General features: G+C 44.5%; 1 protein-coding gene across 2 annotated transcripts; it reads left to right on the top strand.

Moving 5' to 3' along the window:
* The first annotated feature begins 5,539 nt into the window (after window positions 1-5,539).
* On the top strand, window positions 5,540-17,021 carry CBY2 (chibby family member 2). Of its 2 annotated transcripts, XM_070407465.1 has the most exons (3): window positions 5,540-5,614; window positions 5,918-5,998; window positions 15,807-17,021. In XM_070407465.1, the coding sequence occupies exons 1-3, from the start codon at window positions 5,540-5,542 to the stop codon at window positions 17,019-17,021; spliced, it is 1,371 nt and encodes a 456-aa protein (XP_070263566.1). The 2 variants fall into 2 exon arrangements, with proteins under 2 accessions (XP_070263566.1, XP_070263567.1); XM_070407466.1 differs by lacking the exon at window positions 5,918-5,998.
* Window positions 17,022-19,401: the final 2,380 nt, after the last annotated feature.

A 19,401-nucleotide genomic window follows, 5' to 3' on the forward strand; every position in this document is an offset into this window, starting at 1 on the left:
CAAAAAGGATTTACCACGCTGTTTAGCTCTGGAACTTGAAAGTGCCAACTGCCCTACTTTCCAGGATTGCCCACCTTTTTGGTTCTTTCAATATTCCCACAAATGTGAGTGATTCTTCTATCAATAGCAACCATTCACTTCAGTAGCTTCCATGCTATATTTTTACTTTCTTACCACTCAGACTTTTCCAACACTTGATCTTTATTTGTTGCCAGATAGACTCATTGGCAGACTCTTTTGCTCTTCCTAGCTGCTGCCTTCTGCTTCTTCAGAAGGTGAGAGCTCCCAGCCTGTCCCAGGAGCAGCTTGGCCCAAAGCTTTGCTGTGTTTGGGCTGCTCCTCTGGCTCCAGGGTAGAGCTAGCCTCTGCCCTAAGTAGCAAAAGTAACAAATACTCCCAAGCACATCATGCAATTTGGAGATGAAAGGCATCATGATGATTTACTACATTGTGCAACTTCCCATCCCTTTGACAAATGAGAAGGAGAGAAAGGTTAGAACATACCCCTGATGCCCACCTCTGACTCCTGGTAGGGCAGGAGACCCTGTGCTCTCTAATAGACCATCCTGTTTGTTGAATTCTTCCCTGTGGTTCATCATCAGACAGTTGCAGGCGAGGAAAGCCTAGAGAGTCTCAGCTGCATGCTTGCCCTTTCCTTTGTTTCTGCTCTACCTGTCTGTTTAGATTAGAAACCCATGAGGCATGCCTACCTCTGAGCTCTGGGTAGCGTTCACCGATTGTGGATGCTCACAGAACATAGATGATTGATGATGGTGTTAATCTGAGTAATGACAGGCATTTTGGGTGCAATCTCAAGGAGGCCTCTCAGTACTGAGTCATGGATGCATGCAGCCTGCAGAAGAGGAAGGAACCCAGCTAACGGGCAATGGCAGATGCCAGTACCAGACTGGCCCAGCTCACAATGCTCTTCCCTTAAAGACAAAAAGCAAGTCAATCAGAAAGCATACAAACAAGCCCTCACACAAGTTGCAATATCAAGTTTTTTAATCTCGGACCAATTCTGAATAAGCTGCTTGAGACAAAGGGAGCAAGGCAATTTTGTACGAGGGTGCTAAAACAATGCTTATTTATTGAGAGGTTGCTAAGTGTTGGCTGCTTTGTGTGGGTTATTTAAAATTAGATATAATTTCCTCATTTTGGGGATGAGGAAATTGAACTTCTGAGAGGTAGGGGGACTTGCCCAAGTCACATAGTGTTATGAACTGAATATTTGTGTCCCTTCAAAATTCCTATTTTGGAGCCCTACTCCCCCAGTGTGATGGTATTTGGAGGTTTGGCTTTTCATTTAGGTTCAGCTGAAGTCTTATGGATGGGATTAGTGTGTTATAAAAGAGCAAAACAAATCAGAACTCTCCATCATGTCAGGACACAGCGAGAAGGTGGCCATCTGCAAGCCAGGAAATGGGTCTCATCAGGAACCAAATCTTCTGGCACTTTGATCTTGGACTCCCAGTCTCCAGAACTATAAGAAATAAATGTTTGTTGTCTAAGCCATCCAGTCTATGGTATTTTCTTATAGCACACAGAGCTTACTAAGACACATGGTAATTATTTCTTGGCCTTCAGATTTGCACAAAGGTCTGCTGACTGACGCCAGTGTCCATGACCTTGCTATTTGCATCTCATTCATTCTTGTTAATGACAGCCCTTTGAGTTTAGGAAAAGAAGTTATTTTCATGCTAATGTGGCAGGACTGTCCAGGTGTTCATTGCTTTCTTTCATTACCCCAGCACTTTCCCTCACAGGATAGAGTAGGTAGGGTCTTTGATCAGATAATGGTGGGTGATGAGTTACTATTATGCTCTGAGAGCCATCACTATCAGCCAGATATGGTGGCTGCCCCTTTACCTGGGGGCCAGGCCTCTGAAGAGAGAGGCAAAAGACTATGGCAGAGGTGAGGAAGGAGAGAGCCTACAAAGAGACAGACCCCGGACATCCATCAGAGGAGATCTCTGGTTGACCATTTGGTGGTGCAGTGGGGAATGAAATGATTTGCACCATTGCCTGGACCCTAGGAGTTTGGTGATCATCCAATAGTAAGACTTCCTTTCTAGGATGAACTGTACCATAAGCTTCCCATGATATCACAGATAAAACTTTAGAAAACCACCAAGGAACTTAAATGGGGTAAGTTTTCTAGATATGGCCTCAGGACAGGCCTGGGGTAAGGATTTTATCACCCTGGAGGGAACTAGGGGCCAGATGGCCAAAAGATCAGGGAAGGCAGTGGGAGTAAGAGTAGGCAAAATAGTATAATGTAAATAACACATATAAATAATATATAATAGTAATAAAATACATCCGGCTTATTGGCAGAGTCTTTTGTCCATGGGGTAGAGCATGTGCTCCTTGGCACTAGAGGTGCCTTCTGTGGGAGGAAGAGGTTCTATCTGCTGGAGATGGGCCACATGATGGGTTTAGGGACCCCCAAGGGTGGACTATATCCCAACGATGGATGGTAGGACCTGCCTACATAGCAGTGACTCTAATGCAGTGAAATAACATATCAAGTGCTGAGCACAATGCTGATGCTCACTAGGTGTTCAGTTAATATTCGTTTCTGTTATGAATTCAATTTTGTCCTCCCCAAAAGGTATGTTGAAGTCATAACCCCTAATACCTCAGAACTGAATCTGATTTGGAAATAGTGTCATTGCAAATATAATTAGCTAAGATGAGGTTATACAGGAGTAGGGTGGACCTTAACCCAATATAACTGGTCATATTATAAGAAGAGAACAGATACTGACGCTTGAGGGGAAAACCTATGTGATGACAGAGGCAGAGGCTGAAATGCTACTCTGTAAGTTAAGGAAGACCAAGGGTTTCCAACAACCACAGAAACTAGGAAGAGGTGAGGAAGAATTCTCCGGGTTTCAGAGGGAGCATAGGTTTGCCAGTACCTTGATTTTGAACCTCTGGCCCCCAGAACTGTGAGACAACAAATTTCTATTGTTTTAAGCTATTCAGTTCATGGCCCTTTGTTTGGGCTGCCCTAGTAAATGAAAACAGCTACTTCCTTCTCTGTTTTGTCTTCCTAGCTCATCCTCAAAGATAGATGTGAAGGTGGTTTAATGAGATGTGTGTATAAGAGAAAACTGAACTGTGTTTTCTCGGTTTCATGTTCAATTCCCAACCCCAGTCAGGGTGTGTGCAGGAGCAACCAATCAATGTGTCTCTCCCATCTCTCTCTCTCTCTCTTCCTCTCTCTCTCTCTCTCTCTCTCTCTCTCTCTCTTTCTCTCTCTCTCCTCCCTTCTGTTCTGTCTAAAATCATTGTTAAAAATATACTTGGGTGAGAATTAAAAAAAAGAAAGAAAACCTTGGAGAAACAGAAAACAATGAATATTGACGAGGATGCAGAAAACTTGGAACCCTTATGTATTGTTGGTGGGAATGTCAAATGATGGTGCAGCTGCTGTGGAAAAAAGTACAGGGATTTCTCAAAAGAGTAAAAATAAAACTGAATATGATTCAGCAATCCCACTTCTGGGTATATATCCAAAAAAATTCCAGCAGGATCTCAAAGAGATATTGCGTACTTGTGTTAATTGCAACATTATTCACAATAGTAACAGTTAAAACAGTACAAATGTTCATCAACGGATAAATAAAATGTGGTATATAAATAAAAAAGAATATTACACAGCTTAAAAAAAGACATCCTGTCACATGCCTGATATGAAGGTATCTTGAAGACATGATGCTAAGCCATTAAGCCAGTCACAAAAGGACAAATACTGTATGATTCTACTTATATGAGGTATCTAAAATAGTCAAAATCATAGAAATAGAATGTAGAAAGATGGTTGCCAGGGCAGGGGAGATGTAGGGGGTGGGGCGGGTGTTGGGTTAGTGTTTAATGGCCATAGAGTTTCAGTTTTGCAAGATGAAAAAGTTCTATTGCACAGCAATGTGAATATACTTAACATTACTGAACTGTATACTTACAAATATGTAAGATAGTAAATTTAATGTTGTGTGTTTATAACTACAATTTAAAGACAAAATTTTAATTTCAATTAAAAAAAACACCCTTGGAGAAATTCCCATTTAAAATGAGGAATTCTTTGATCATGTGATTAATTACCTTCTTGCTTTATATTTGAATTGCTGTATATTAGATTTTCTTAGAGTGATACTTGCTTGTAACTTGGGTGTGGGAGACTCCATTGGGCATTTAGGTGTCCTTGAATCTGCTGACCTTGACTTACCACTCTCTTCCCCTGCATATGGCATAATAATGCGGAATTGGAGCTCTCTGCCTTAGTCGAGGCTCAAGATACACAAGAGGGCTTGCACTAACAGTCACTAGAGGCAAAAGAGTGGACAAAATTGAGGTCATGGGGCGGGGCTACCCCCTTCACAAAGCTCAGATGTCAGCATTGTGGTCTTGATGCAGTTTATACATATGGCAGAATAAAAATATATATTTGGTCTTTGTTCCTAGTTCCTGGTACAGAGCTCCTAAAACCCTTAAAATATCCTGAGTGATAGATGTGTCTTTTATTATTCATAAGGAGCCCCTTTGGAGCACATAAGTGTATGCTAATGAGGTGACTCCTAGTGAGGCCCCTAGATAGCTTTGGGATTGGAGCTGATTGCCAGGTGAATCAACCATGTGGTTAGAGGGTGGGTACTGTCAGCCCCCTGTGCACCACCTCTGGAAAAGGGGATGGCCATGGGCTGGAAATTTTCAATCACCAAAGACCAATGATTTAATCAATCATGACCATGTGGTGGAACCTCCATAAAAACACCTAATCAACAGAGTTTGGAGAGCTTCTAGGTTAGTGAACACATGGAGATGCTGGGAGGCTGACGTGTCAGTGAATAAGGATGGAAGGTTTACATCTCTCTCTGTCTTGCCCTAAGCAATTCTTCCATTTGGCTGTTCCCAAGCTGCATCTTTTATAATAAAACAGTAATTGTAAGTAAAGTGTGGTTGTTATTTTTTTTAGTTCTGTGAGCTATTCTACAGAATCATCAAACCCGAGGAGGGGGTTGTGGGAATCCCTGATGTAGCCAGTAGTCAGAAATACTGGTGGCCCAGGCATCTGAATTAGGGGCAGTCTTGTGGGAACAAGCCGTTAACTTTGGGATCCGATTCTAACTACAGATAGATTGTGTTAGAATTGAATGGAATTTCAGGATGTCCAGCTGGTGTCAGAGAATTGGAGAACTGGTTGGTGTCAGAAAACATACTGCATTTCATTTTTCCTCAGTCTGGAAAGAATTCAGTTTGGGTTCCTTCCTGTTGAGTAATCCAATTACAAGTAGACGATGCCACCTCTGAAGAAAGGATAGGGATCTGAGCCCAGCCTAGCAGGAGGGATGCACATGGCAGCCAGAATGACCAAACAGGGGGCTAGTGTTTGGACTATTATGTGTCACACTGACCCTGACCAGGCAAGTAGACACACCAGGGTGAGTTTTTCTGACTGCCAGATGCCTCATTCCTGCCTGAGATGCTCAGAGACAGAGACCATGAACCTTGAAAAGCACTATATTGTTTTGTGATGTCACCTCTGGAATGTTCTGAGTGTTTTGGTGACCAACTTCTGCATAGGACCTATACCTGGCACCTAACATTGGTATGGCTTCTTACTTGAGATAAAAATAATAATCTTAAAAAGATACTAGGTGTAGGTATCTCTGCTCCAAAGGCTTTTGGAAGGCTTTAACACCAACCACAATACCTATCTTAACTTTTGTTCAGATGTTGATAAAGCCCCTTATCAGATATCATCTTCACATTCTTTCAAACTCAGTTTTTCATAATGTACATAATTTACAAGAGGAGGTAAGTGAGTAGAAACTCCTGTGTTTTACAGATGAGAGATTGAGGCCCAGATGATGAGCTGGGAAGCAGACATCTTATTTTCTCTTTTCCACAGCACTCAAGGCCACATTTTACAAGAAAAAGAGATACCAGACCTGAAAACCTAGAAATTCCAATCAATGTGGTTCTACCTCAGGTATGGATAATCACAGAAGGATGTAAAGTATCAGTTTTAACCAGTATATCCCTCCTCTTTCAAAACCTCCTCTTTCAAAACTCTAGCAAGATGTTATAGAATGACGTCTATAGAGTAGTCAAGACCTTCATTTTAGTTGTGTGTCAGCTGCCAACCAGCTGTGTGTGTCAGGGAGGCCACTTGGCCACTGTGGGTCTTGGGTCCCCTCATTCCTTGACTGAAGAGGGTGGGTTAAGTGATCTGATAAGACCTTCCAGCCCTAACACGTGACACTCTGAAATAAGCCAATCTTCTGAAAATTAGGTATTTTGGTACTCGTGCCACCACTCTGGATTTTTGGAGGAGAATCAGAACTGGGGCTTGTAATCAAATACATATAACTCAATCCATGAGAAGAAAACCTAGTACATACACCGGGATACAGGGTCATTTGGAAATGTCAAGAGAGTGAAGGCCTGCTGTTCACCCAAGACAGATTGTAAGGGGGTGGGCATAAGGGATTCAGAATAGAGACCAATGAAAGGATGAAGTCTTGACAGGCTGGAGATTCTCAGTTCTCCTTCTGCTAAGCAGCCGTTTCCTTGGCGGGGTTCTTCTGATTGGATTGTGTCGACTGCTGCTATGTCACAAAGGGGGCAACCTTACTTCTCCACAGAGTCACCTAAGGCCCTGTTGGAAGACCATGGCAGTGCAACCAAAGGGGCTGAAATGTAGGATGGAGGAGTCCAATGCAGAGGTAACTATCTGAAACCTCTGTCCAGGGATGTGGAGGGACATTATTGATTACCAGTGTTACATGTTTTGAAAAGAACAAGATTAGAAAGAAAACCTTCAGCATTCTTTCCACAGGTGGAGGTAACTGTAACATTCTAGGCAAGTATGTTCAGCAGGAGGACACATACAGGACAAAAAAGCATTCTGGCTATTTGTTTTCACATTGCTCTATAACTTTGTAGTGAACAGCTACTTCTCTGTTTCAGCTCATGAAGCTTAGAACATAAGCTCACTTCATCCTGATCATTAGACAGGATGGCTTGCCCACAAGGTTCCTGCAACTGTAGGAACCTTGTTTTAGGTTTGAGTCTTTCCACATAAAATACACATGCAGGTCTATTGGCCACTACTCGCCTGATGATGGGTGTTGCTCCTTTGGTTTGTTCGCAGCTTATATAAATCAATGTTTGTTTTGTTAAGGGACTGGCAGAGGGTACCAACCTGAAGATGAGTTGGGCATGGGGGTCAGAATAGGGTTTGAAATAGTGATTATGTGATAAAGAGTTATGAAAGTCTTCAACCTAGCATAACTCTCCCTGCCAGCCTCCCAGAAACAACCCAGCATGGCGGAGGAGAGAAAGAGAACAGAACTGGAGAGTGGTTTAAAAAGACTCGAGCTTGTTCTGGGCCATCCACTTCCTGTGCTGCAGGACCCGATGCCCCTGCTAGGGTCCAGGAATGCATGGAAGGCATGGGATGGGAGGATACCTGCTGCCCTGGGCACAAGTGCTCCTTATGGGCAGATATGGCATCATGGGTACACCTGCCATGGGGACATAAGTCATGTACCAGGTTTCACACACCTGCCAGGATGTTCTAGGCTGGTGCACTGGGGGAGGGGTATGGTGATCTATAAGTTTAGATTACCTGAACTGTGCCACCACTAGGGCTGTGAGAGGGACCAATGAATTCGTCGGATCTCCTCCAGGCTTGGGGAAAGGGATTGATGTGGTTAACAAGGGGAAGGAGAACTATCTGACCGAGCACTGATTTGATCATGTGTTGAGCCCTGGGCCATGCAAGTATGAGGCAGAGATTATACAAGTACAGGAACTGGGAACCCCAGGAACCCTACTAATAACAGCAGAGCTGGAGTTAGGGCCTTAAACCCAGGTTAATGCCCACTCACTCTGCTACACCACAAGTTGGGAATATGCCACCTGGCTGGGCCAGGCCATGCCTTAGCCTTCTGCTTCTTCTCTTGCTTTTATAGATAGTGCTTCCTCTCCCTGCATCTTACTGTTTGCACCTGACCTTCCTGCATGTATCTGTCACATGCTGTTTTATTCTGGAACTGAGTCCATTTGTTTTAGAAGGGAATTGCATCAGCAGCTCTGTGTCTCCAGAAAGTGCCTTTGGCCTCCCAGTTCCCAATCATGCTGGGCATTGGGGCTCCTCAATTACATGGCAAATGCCTATGACTCACTAATTGTTATCACCCTTAGGTCTTTCCAGGTCTTACTGATTTCTAGTTTTTCTTCCTCATATTAAATATTTGTGTTTTCTGATCTATTTCCCTTCAGCACATTAAGTTGCAAGCCATCAGTGTTATTTCCTGCCCAAGCTAGCTGACCTCCTGGTTCCTTTGGTACATATATTTATAATGATTCAGTTCTCACAGGCATTCCTGTTTCCCCATCTGAGCACTATCTGTGAATTTCATGAAGATGTTTACTACTAGATCATTAATGAAGTATCTATACTCTGAAAGCACCCTCCAGGGCCCCCTCATTCCTCCACTTTCCTTTTCTCAATCCCATTTGTTTGGGCTTGTTCTTTGGAAGTTATGGAGTCTGCTGACAATACCAATATCTCTGCCAATTTGATTTCATGAGATTCTGTGTTAAGCAATTAGCTGAAACTACCATACATGATGACATATTTATCCTCTTTGCTCTTAATGTTATAATTTATTAAAATCAATTACATTCACCTGTGAATTATCCTCTTACCTATTTGCATTAAAATCAACATTGATTTTAACATGGTATAGGGAGCTGATAATGAGCTTCAGCCTTGTCACCTCATCTGAAAATTAGTAGCATATCTGGCTCTTCCTTCTAGCATCCTGGGCCTCTCAGCTTCCTATGCCTGTAAGTACCTCAGATGGCTGAATGCTCTTTGATTGTAACCCTCAGTACTGTTGGCAAGGTAGGTGTTTAAAAAACTTGGTTAATAGTCTTGGAATCTACTAGGCTTTGGACATCTCTTCTGGTGTGTGGTAGCCACACTGTTCCAGGAGTGGAGAGAACTTCAGTGTTAGGTAAGCCTGGCCAGTCCTGTCCCTAAACCCATTTAGATGGGAAGCCACCAACCCCAGGAACTCCACCCCAAAAGGTCCCACACAGAGAGTCCTGTTCCTTAGAAATGCCGTAGCATCAGTAAGAGACATTGGTCTTATCACCCACCTCCTTACCCTTTGCTTCTTCTCCCCCACCATTGACCACTCTTCCTCTGTTCTCTCCACTTGCCAGGAGGCTGGTGATCTGACAAAGGCACCCAGTTGTTGGTGATTTCAAACATTTTTCTTCCAGGATCACTTATATTTAAGAAGGAAATGACAGGGAGAAGGCCAGGCATGATGCTAAGGAACAATTCCCATCCATAGGTGAGATTCAGGCATCTATGAAGGATTTGTGCCCAGGGCTCTTCTTGAATCCCCAGCATAAACACATCTTAGGTTACAACTATGAGCACATTCTCCTGAGGGCAGAGTCTCTAGTCTCTTGGTCACCTTCCTAATAAGGCCTGAAGGGAAGGTATCATGAACCTCGTAGCCAATTGTATTTCTCTCCTCCATCCATCCTCATATCCCATTCTCCCAGGAAGAAGCCAACTGTTTCCTCTCCCTCTTACTGGATATGTCTTATTGTGAAAGCATTTCCCAATGGTCAGGGAGGAGACAATCTTCCTGGGCCAAGCTGCTCTGGGGACTTGGACCTGCTGTCAGAGGCTCAGCCTCCAGGCTTAGCAGAACTTTCAGGGATGTTCCAGGGGCTTTTTGTTGGCTCCTATCTTTTGTCAGGGCTCAAGGACATCAAGGACAGAATAATTTAGCTTACAAAACCAACCCAGTGAGACCACTGGTCAAGGTGACCTCCTGAGAAGGAGCTGGCTTCAAACACAGGCTAAGGAGGCCTGGGATTTTGTACCTCATGTATTTGCTTAGCACAAATGCTCACGTTTTGGAAGTCCTTTTGTAAAGAAATATATTCAGCATTTGCTATAGGCCAGGAATTTTGTTTAAGCCTTACAAGTAGATCTGGCCATCTGGTCTTTATGACAGCTTGCCTACCACTTTCTTGGCCTCTCAGAACAACTTAAGAAAACAGGTAGACCAGCTACATTTAGGTTCATTTTAGAGGTGACATTCAGAGTAGCTAAGTGACTTTCTGAAGAGCACTCAAAGATATGGGACATTTGAGCCCAAAGTTACTGAGAATTTTCGGCCTCAGCACTCATTATATTATAGGTTTAAGATGGTGATATAGACAACCAGCATGCCCGAGGCATTTGTATGCAGGGGACAGCTGAAGAGCTACATAGATGAACCTACAGTTTTGTGAGATTCACATGAGGAGACTTCCACTGTTATACCACTTATATTATGCAGCAGCAGCTCTGCAGTTTAAATATATGAATTGAAATGAGGACATAGCTTTATCAAATACACTAGTATATTAAGACAAACAAAATCACCTCTTTTGTAAGCCAAAAATGGCACAATGCTAACAGTTTCACATATTTCAACCTAATAGCTCCTCCTCAGCTTTCAGTGCATTTTGGTTTGATTAGCAAGGACTCATTACGCCTCCACTGTATATGAAATGTGCTGTTCTAATTTCCAGGACTAAGGATGTAAAAAAAAAAAAAGGAACAGGTCACTGTCTTAGAGAGCTGCAATTTATTCACCTAGGGAGAAGACAGGACAGAACATAAGAGAACCACTGCAAAGTAATTATATCGACAGATACAAAATAAAGCATCTGGCCTTTGTGAGGGGCTAGGATGAGCATGCCATTTGAGTCAGCCTGGTTTTAAACCATGGCTTTGCCCCCTTCTTGGCTATGTGATCTGAGGTAGAACCATGGGTGGCTCTTTTTGGTAAGACATTAACTATGAATGTGGAAATCAATTATCATATAGTCATATGATATGACACGCTGTGGCAAAGATGGCAGTGCCTACAGCCAATAAGGAGGAAATATGCTAATTGACCGCCCCGCCCTCAAAGATGGTGGTGCCCACAGCCAATAAGGAGGGATATGCTAATTAAATGCCCCACCCCCAAATATGGTGGCGCCCACAGCAAATAAGGAGGGAATATGCTAATTAGCTGCATGCCCTCAAAGATGGCTGCACCCACAGCCACAAGATGGTGGTGCCCAGTCCCCTCAGCCCAGCCAGGGCGGCAGGCGTATGCCAAAGCTGGGCCCACCCCCAGGCGGGCCTAGCTCCATGCGCCTGCCTCCGGAGTCCCCCAGTCTCCTCAGCCCCTCAGCTACTCAGGGCCAGCCCAAGGCACAGGCAAGCCTCAGATGGTGGCTGCCCAGCTGCCCAGGGCTGCCCAAGGTTCAGGTAACCAGGGCCGGCCGAGGCTTGCACTGCTGGCAGTGGTAGTAGCAGCAGCAGAGGTGTGATAGGGCGTCGCCTTATCCTGATCATCAGGTTGCCTCCTGCCCCTGAGGGCTCCCGGACTGTGAGAGGGGGCAGGCTGGGCTGAGGGAGCCCCCCTCCAGTGCATGAATTTTCATGCACTGGGCCTCTAGTTGTCATATAATAGTCATTCAGTAAGTGTTATTTTCTTTTTCTTATTCTATAAATCTTTCTCTAAGGAAATGCTAAACAACTTATCTTTCTAACTGAAGTACATCCTTGCATTTCTGTAGCTCACTAAAAACAAAGAAAATATCACATTTTATTATTTTATTTTGAATTCTACAATAAACTGCGGTGGGACAGCATTTATAGTAAGGTTGTGCACTGCAACTACAGTTGCAAATAGCACCCTCTGGAGTCTGTCATTGTACAACCTGCACAAACACGGGGTGACTCTGAATCATGTTAGTATCCACATATCCTATACATGGAAATATAAGCATGGAAATGAAAATATTTTAAAAGGTCATGCACTCATACAGTGCAAAGCCAGGACTCTCCAGGTGTCCAGCCACGGATCCCCATCCTTACTGCCTGCATTAATGCTTGTGGAACTTTGACCTCTCTCATTTGCACCAAAAATAGTTGGTGCTAATAACTGACTTTTTAAATTGACTAGAAGTTCCCCGAGGGTAAGGTCTGAGACCGGATGCTAAAGCAATATTAGTTGATTCATTAACATAAATGTGGAAGAATAATTGGTGCAATAACACTCAGAGTGGGACTAGCTTAGGGTGAGGAGTTTTCACAAGGCCAGGAAAGAGCTTTCATTTGAGGACCAAGTTCAGCTGGTCTGATTGCAATCAGGGAAATCAATGGGAAGGAAAGAATTTGTCTTGGCATAATGTTTTCCCAAAGTTCAATCAGGACTCTTGGCATATCTGAAATGCCTGTATATTTAGTATCTTCTCACTTTCAGAAATAGAAAAGGTGCTGCTTTACTTTAGCCTCATCTTGGGTAGATGAGGCTAAAATTCTTGGGTAGATGAGGCTAAAGTGAAGATGTTTTTGTGTTCTAAAAGACTAGGCCATGAGTCAGTAGTGGATTTGATCTCTTTCTTGGTCCTATCTGGAGATAGAAGGAAAGATATTAGGACTCAGTTATAAGGGGAGAATTTGGTCTCCTGGGTAAAGAAGTAAAGGAACCTATTAGTCATCAACATTTTCTGAATCAGGAGTGGTGGGCATGGAACAGAGAAGGCAACAGGGTCTTGCTAGGAAGTGTTGACCATTTAAGGGAGGGGACAAGATGTCAACTAGGTTAGTAAAATAATTCTGCTGGGGGCATTGTGGTACCTATTCACAAACATGGATCTGTGGAACCAGATAAAGTTAGACTAAGAGGGTATTTAAAGGTAATGCCCCGACCCTCATTATACAGAAGTGGAAACAAAGGTCAAAAGGTGAGAGGATGTGACTAAGGCCACCTGATGGCATGCATAAAGATAAGGACCCAGATACCAGATTATCCATAGCTAGGGAACCATCACTTTACATTAAGTTTTTATTTAGTGCATTTCTGTTGAGGGGACAGTTGAAAATTCATTGAGTACCCAGTTCAGAAAGTGAATATAGAATAATGGCAGCTGAATAGGATGATTTAAAGGCCATCAGGGATTCTCTGAACAGGTATAAAGCATTATACATTTCTCTTTGGACATATACTTATATCAAGAAGACTATCTCTCTGATTGAAATCAAACAATCCTAAAAAAGAAATAAGACAATTAGGGAAATTTGAACGCTGACTCAGTAATTGCTGATATTAAGAAATTATTGCTAAATTTTAAAAGGATGATAATGGTATTGTGGTTTTGTTTAAAAGATACACATTGATTTATTTATGGATAAAATGAGACAATGTCTACACTTTGCTTTAAAACAACCCAGTGACAAGGGAGTGGTTGTGGAATTGGCTGATGGGATATATGAAATAATTGTGGCCTCAATTTAATAATTACTGAAGCTAGGTGATGGGTACATGAAACAATGTACACATCTAATAATTATTAGATTATTCTCTTTTTCTTTTTATATATGTTTGAAATTTTCTATAATGAAAAGGTAAGGAAAAAGTGTCTTGACCCCCAAAGTACTGCAAATCCTTTGATAAATCCATGGCAATCCCCCATGTGTATTCCTCAGACATATAAGTTCAGGGAACCAGAACTGGGTTTGTGGATTAGCAAGTGAACTGATACAGGTTATTTAACTTATCTGAGTTTCAGTTTCTCCATCTGTAAAATGGGAATAATAATAAAACCTTTTAAATTCAGTGTCGTGAGGTAATTCGATAGATAGAATGCTCAGCTCAGGGCCTGGCACAAAATTGAGGCTCAATATTTGTTTCCTTCTTCCCTTTCCTTTTCAGGATTGGGATACACACCATTGACTAAAACTGCATTTTCCATAATAAGATAGTGTAGAACAGTGGTTCTCAACCTTGGCTGCACATTAGAATCACCTGGGAATCTTTTTAAAATCCTGATTTCTGGGCCTTATCTTCTGGAAATCAGGATTTTATAAAGAATCCCAGGTGATTCAATGTGCAGCCAAGGTTGAGAACCACTGGTGTAGAGTAAGATGCTGCTGAGACGGAGCCTTGCATTGTTTCTAGTTTGAGGATGGAGAGGACCTCTCCAGTTGTATTCCTTGTTGACCTTGGCTAATCTTCCCAGAGATCTAGATCAAAGGACCTTAAATTTACAAGGACATGGTGTGGACTAGCCTCCATGAGGTTCATTCTGATCATAGGTTCAGCCACAAGAGCCAATGTGCTTTTCCAGTTGAGAAATATAAAAACTATGGAGGCTGGATTTATTTAAAGCAAATAAGGATGTGATTACAGAATGTCCTCACACCCTCACTATCTGGAAGATTAATCACATCCTTACAAAGTTAATGACATGTGCTTATTGTAAAGTTAATGGCATAGAACTGTGCCATCTATTTGTCTAGCTCGTTGGGTCTTAAGGAATTCTAACCAACCTTATACACTGTGCAAATTATCTCTATGTACACACACACACACACACACACACACAGTATATGTGTAGAGATATACAAATATACACTATATAAATATAGTATATAACCTGACTTATTTTCTATCTTCTCTATCTGTAAAATAGTGAAAGTAACCTAAGAAATAAGAAATTTGTATTTGGAGAGCATTGCGATGTACTTGGATGAAATGTTTTCAGTGTATTCAGAAGTAAATATCACGATCGTATTTTTATTTAAATGTATTGCTGCGGTTGCTGTGTCTTCTCCAGGATGCATTTCACCTGTTCACCACTTTTTGAATGCAACTCAGAATTCTTCCATTAGTGAAGCCTACTTTTCCGGATAACATCTTACATTTCTATGCCACCTGGCAGTTTTAAAATCACTTTCGCACTCCTTCTCTCATTCAATCCTCACAAAGTGTTGTGAACCAAGCAGGGCACGCATTATTTCCATTTTTGGGGCCCTTTTTTCTGACTTTCAATGTTGGAAGGTGCCTAATTTGAGATCATGGAGTTTGACAACCTTGTTGTTACTGGTGAAAAATCTGGGTCTCAGGGAGGGCGAGAGAGCTCTTCATTTCACATGTGAATCAGCAACAGAACCGTCACTCTCATTATTGGTGAATCCATGTTTGTAAATTCGCCTAATTTTTTTTCCACTAAATTTATTTTTGGTAACTCCCAAATCAGTACTCATGGCACTTCCGCGGCCATCCACGGACACGCACAGAGTGAGGAAACACTTGAGGTGCCTGCCGCAAAGGTGCTCAGTGAGGAGCCTTGTTTCAGCTCTTCTACTGTGAAATAGTGTTTATTTCACAGCTTATTTAGTACCAGGATTTTCACATTTCCGTGCTTTTTGTTGGTGATTTCACTGCCGAAAATCACCCTCGAGCATCATGCTGAAGTGCTTTCTCGTCTTCCCAAGCACACGAAGACAGGGATGTGCCTTACAGAGAAAACAGGCGTCAGGTGAACTTTGTTCAGGCGTGAGTTACAGTGCTGTCGTCAGAGTTCAATGCTAACGAATTAACAATGCGTATTAAATAAGGTGTCTCTCAACAGACACAAATGGGCGATGTGCTGAATGGTGGGTGAAAATGTGACCAGAGGCTCTCAGGAACCTAACCTAGTAGTCATGGTTCAGTATCATAATTCATGGTTCAGTGTCCTCAGAAATTTCATAGAACAGCACTGCGGGGAATAATGAGCATCAACTGCAGTACCTTGTGAGGACCCCAAGAGGCAAAAGTGCCTACTGTGGCCGAGCCAGGCCAGACCATCAGCGGGGGTTATTGCGGGCTGTCAGCCAGCCTAGGGTGTGTCCGCCCCTTCACTAACTCTGGGCCTCCTCTTCTCTCCCGCAGAGAGGCACGGCGGAGCCCTTCCTGAGGCTCCACAACCTGTACTCCAGCCCGCGCTGCCCGAGGCAGGCCGCCCTGTCCAGGCCCAGCCGCAGGGTGGTCAGCCAGCACTCCTACCCGCTGAATCGCTTCTCCTCTGTGCCCCTGGACCCCATGGAGCGCCCCACCTCCCAGGCGGACCTGGAGCTGGACTACAACCCTCCCCGCGTGCAGCTCAGCGACGAGATGTTCGTGTTTCAGGACGGGCGGTGGGTGAACGAGAACTGCCGCCTGCAGTCGCCCTACTTCTCCCCCTCGTCCTCCTTCCACCACAAGCTGCACCACAAGCGGCTGGCCAAGGAGTACCTGCTGCAGGACGAGAACAAGTGCCTGCGGGAGGAGAACCGCGCCCTGCGCGAGGAGAACAAGACCCTCCGCAAGGAGAACAAGATCCTGCAGGTCTTCTGGGAGGAGCAGAAGCTGTCGCCCGGCCGCGAGGACAGCCGGGCCTCGTCGCCGCTGCTGCGCAAGGACAGCGCGGCCCCGGAGGCGGCGAAGAAGGACCCGGCGCTGCAGGGGCACCGCAGCCAGGAGAACAGCGCCCTGCGGCTCCTGCGGGAGGAGAACCGCGCCCTGCAGCAGCTGCTGGAGCAGAGAAAGGCCTACTGGGTCCCGACGGAGGAGAAGCCCGGCCCCGCGGAGGAGAGCAACCCGGCCCCCTCGCCCCTGGAGGAGCCGCACGGCCCCGGGCTGCTGCCCGACACGGGCGCGGGCCTCTCCCCCTTCGAGGAGCCCAAGGGGCCCGCCAGCCCGCAGGACGACTCCAAGACGCTGCGCGCCCTGCGCGAGATGGTCAGCAACCTGGCGGGCTCCTCCCGGGAGGAGGAGAGCCAGGCGGCCGCGGGCCTGGCGGACGGCAGCCAGCCCCTGGAGCTGCTGCGGGAGATGAACCAGGCGCTGCAGGCCCTGCGGGTTGAGAACCAGAGCCTGCAGGTCCTGCGCGAGGAGAACCGGCTCCTGCAGGAGGAGAACCGCGCGCTGCACGTGCTGCGCGAGGAGCACCGGCTGTTCCAGGAGGAGAACAAGGCGCTGTGGGAGAACAACAAGCTGAAGCTGCAGCAGAAGCTGGTCATCGACACGGTGACCGAGGTCACCGCCCGCATGGAGATGCTCATCGAGGAGCTGTACGCCTTCATGCCGGGCAAGAACAAGGACCCCAAGAAGCCCCCCAGGGTCTGAGGCCGCCAAGGCGCACAGAGGCACCGAGCTGGGGGCACAGCCTATTGGGCAGAAGAAAATCTCCTGCCTTTTGATTTCCTCGCCTGCCTTCACCCACTAGCTCGTGCCTGTTGAGCAGAATGATCGGCCTCCCTAAACTCAAAGCAGTAATAAAGGCGAGAGGAGGCTGGGTCCAGTTAACGCGGTGCTGCGCTGCCTTTTTCTTTCGTGTTTATTTTTGTTAGAGCAGTTTTAGGTTTCCTGCAAAATAGAGGGGAAGTTACAAAGATTTCACATAGACTTCCTGCCTCACGCATGCGTACTCTCTCCCATTAACAGCCCTCACCAGAGGGCACACTTGTTAAAATTGCCGAGCTCCCATTGGCACATCATCATCACCCAAAGTCCATAGTTTACATTAGGGTTCACTCCTGGTGCTGTGTATCCTATGGGTTTGGACAAATGTCTGGTGATATGTGTTCACTTATGTATCACACAGAGTATTTTTACTGCTCTAAAATCCTGTGATAAATAAGTGAATACATGTGCTCCCCTGTTCATTCCTCCCCATTAACCTCTGATCTTTTTACTGTCCCCATAGTTGTATCAGAAGGTCATAGAGTAGAATTGTACAGTGTGTATGTAGCCTTTTCAGAATTTGCTTCTTTCACTTAGTAATGTTCCTTTAAGATTCCTCCATGTCTTTTCATGGCTTAATAGCTCATTTCTCTTTAGCCCGGAGTAATATTCCATTGTTTGGATGTACCATAGTTTATTTATCCATTCACCTACTGACATCTAAGTTGCTTCCAAGTTTAGGCAATTATGAATCTGGTTTCTTTTTATTCTCATTATTCCCAGTCTATTCCTTCATTATATTCTGTTTATCTCTTTCATTTCCTACCTTTACTTCCCCTTCCCTTTCCTCCTCATCCTCCCCTCTTCCTCTGTCTTTCTTGCTTTCTAGTCATCTCCAATTTTCAAGGTTATGGTGTGGGAGATGGCTATAACCATAGAAAAGGTCACTCTCCAGTGGTTCTCAACCTTCCTAATGCCGCGACCCTTTAATACAGTTCCTCATGTTGTGGTGACCCCCAACCATAAAATTATTTTCGTTGCTACTTCATAACTGTAATTTTTCTACTGTTATGAATTGTAATGTAAATATCTGGTATGCAGGATGTATTTTCAGGGGTTGCGACCCACAGGTTGAGAACCGCTGCTCTAGACAAGGGCTTTGAAGGTGTGTGCTATTGGGGTTGGATAACTCTTTGTTGTGGGGGCTCTCCTGTGCATTGTAGGATGTTTATCAGCATCTTCCTTTTTCACTAGATGCCAGTAACAGCCACCCAACCCCCAGTTGTGACAACCAAATATGTCTCCAGACATCACCAAACGTCCCCTCAGTGGACAAAATCCCGGATCCCGGTCCCCTCTTCACCACATTGCTTTAGGTTTCTTAAGCCACATTCCTTGAAACACGAGTCCCTGAACTGCTCTGAGAAAATGAAGGTTTCAGGGAAATGCTGTTGCAATTCTCTGAGGCAGGTTCATGATCATACTCCCAACTTAAAGGGTCTCAAAAGTCCTACAAAGAAGAAGCCTGCTTAGCTTTGGTGAACCAGAAGAGCCAAATCTCTTTATGTTAGCCTGCTGATCGTCCAGTTTGGGAAGTGTTGCTCTGTGCTCTCCCGACCCTGGGCTCTGTGTGGCTTCTGCTTACTCATGGTTCACACTTCTCAGTTGGATGTAAAATGTGGGTGGCTGCCAGGTTCACTGGAGGGAAGGTTTAGAGGTTCAATATTTGTTGTTCTGGGCTTCAATTCCCACTTCAAAGTTAAACATATTTCAGAACCAAAAAGTTAAAAAGTACCCTCAGTTTCCTATAAAAGATAGTTGGACAGAGGTTCCTAAACTTTGTTATATGGTAGAGTCACCTCAGGGTCTTGAAAAATACTGATGCCTGGGCTCCACTCCCAGGCATTCTGATTTAATTTGTATTGGGTACAACTGGATACTGCGGGGTTAAAAGTTCCCTAGGTGATTGCAACATGCAGCAAGTTGAGGAATCACTGTGGTGGGGTGAGTTAAGACACCTGATTCTCAATATAATGCTATGTTCACTAGTAATGGGTATAAGTGAGTACACATATGTGAGGGAAAAGAGTACCCATTTTGCTGATAGAAAAACTGATCGTTGTTCACTCCTAATCCATTGTTCATGCTTGCTAGATTTCTGAGTCTTAGACAAGCTCCAGAAGGTGAGCCAAAGGCCCACCTCTGAGGAGCTCTTTGCCTGTTGCTTTTCACTTGATGTGACTCTGTGGTCCTCATCCTTTGAAGTGGGAATTATGATTTATTCTATAGCTATGAAAACTGGAATACCAAGGATTTGCCAGAG

This window comes from Myotis yumanensis, unplaced genomic scaffold (assembly GCF_028538775.1).
Source record: "Myotis yumanensis isolate MYYU_CA2020_CCGP unplaced genomic scaffold, mMyoYum1.0.hap1 SCAF_3, whole genome shotgun sequence".
Lineage (NCBI taxonomy): Eukaryota > Metazoa > Chordata > Mammalia > Chiroptera > Vespertilionidae > Myotis > Myotis yumanensis.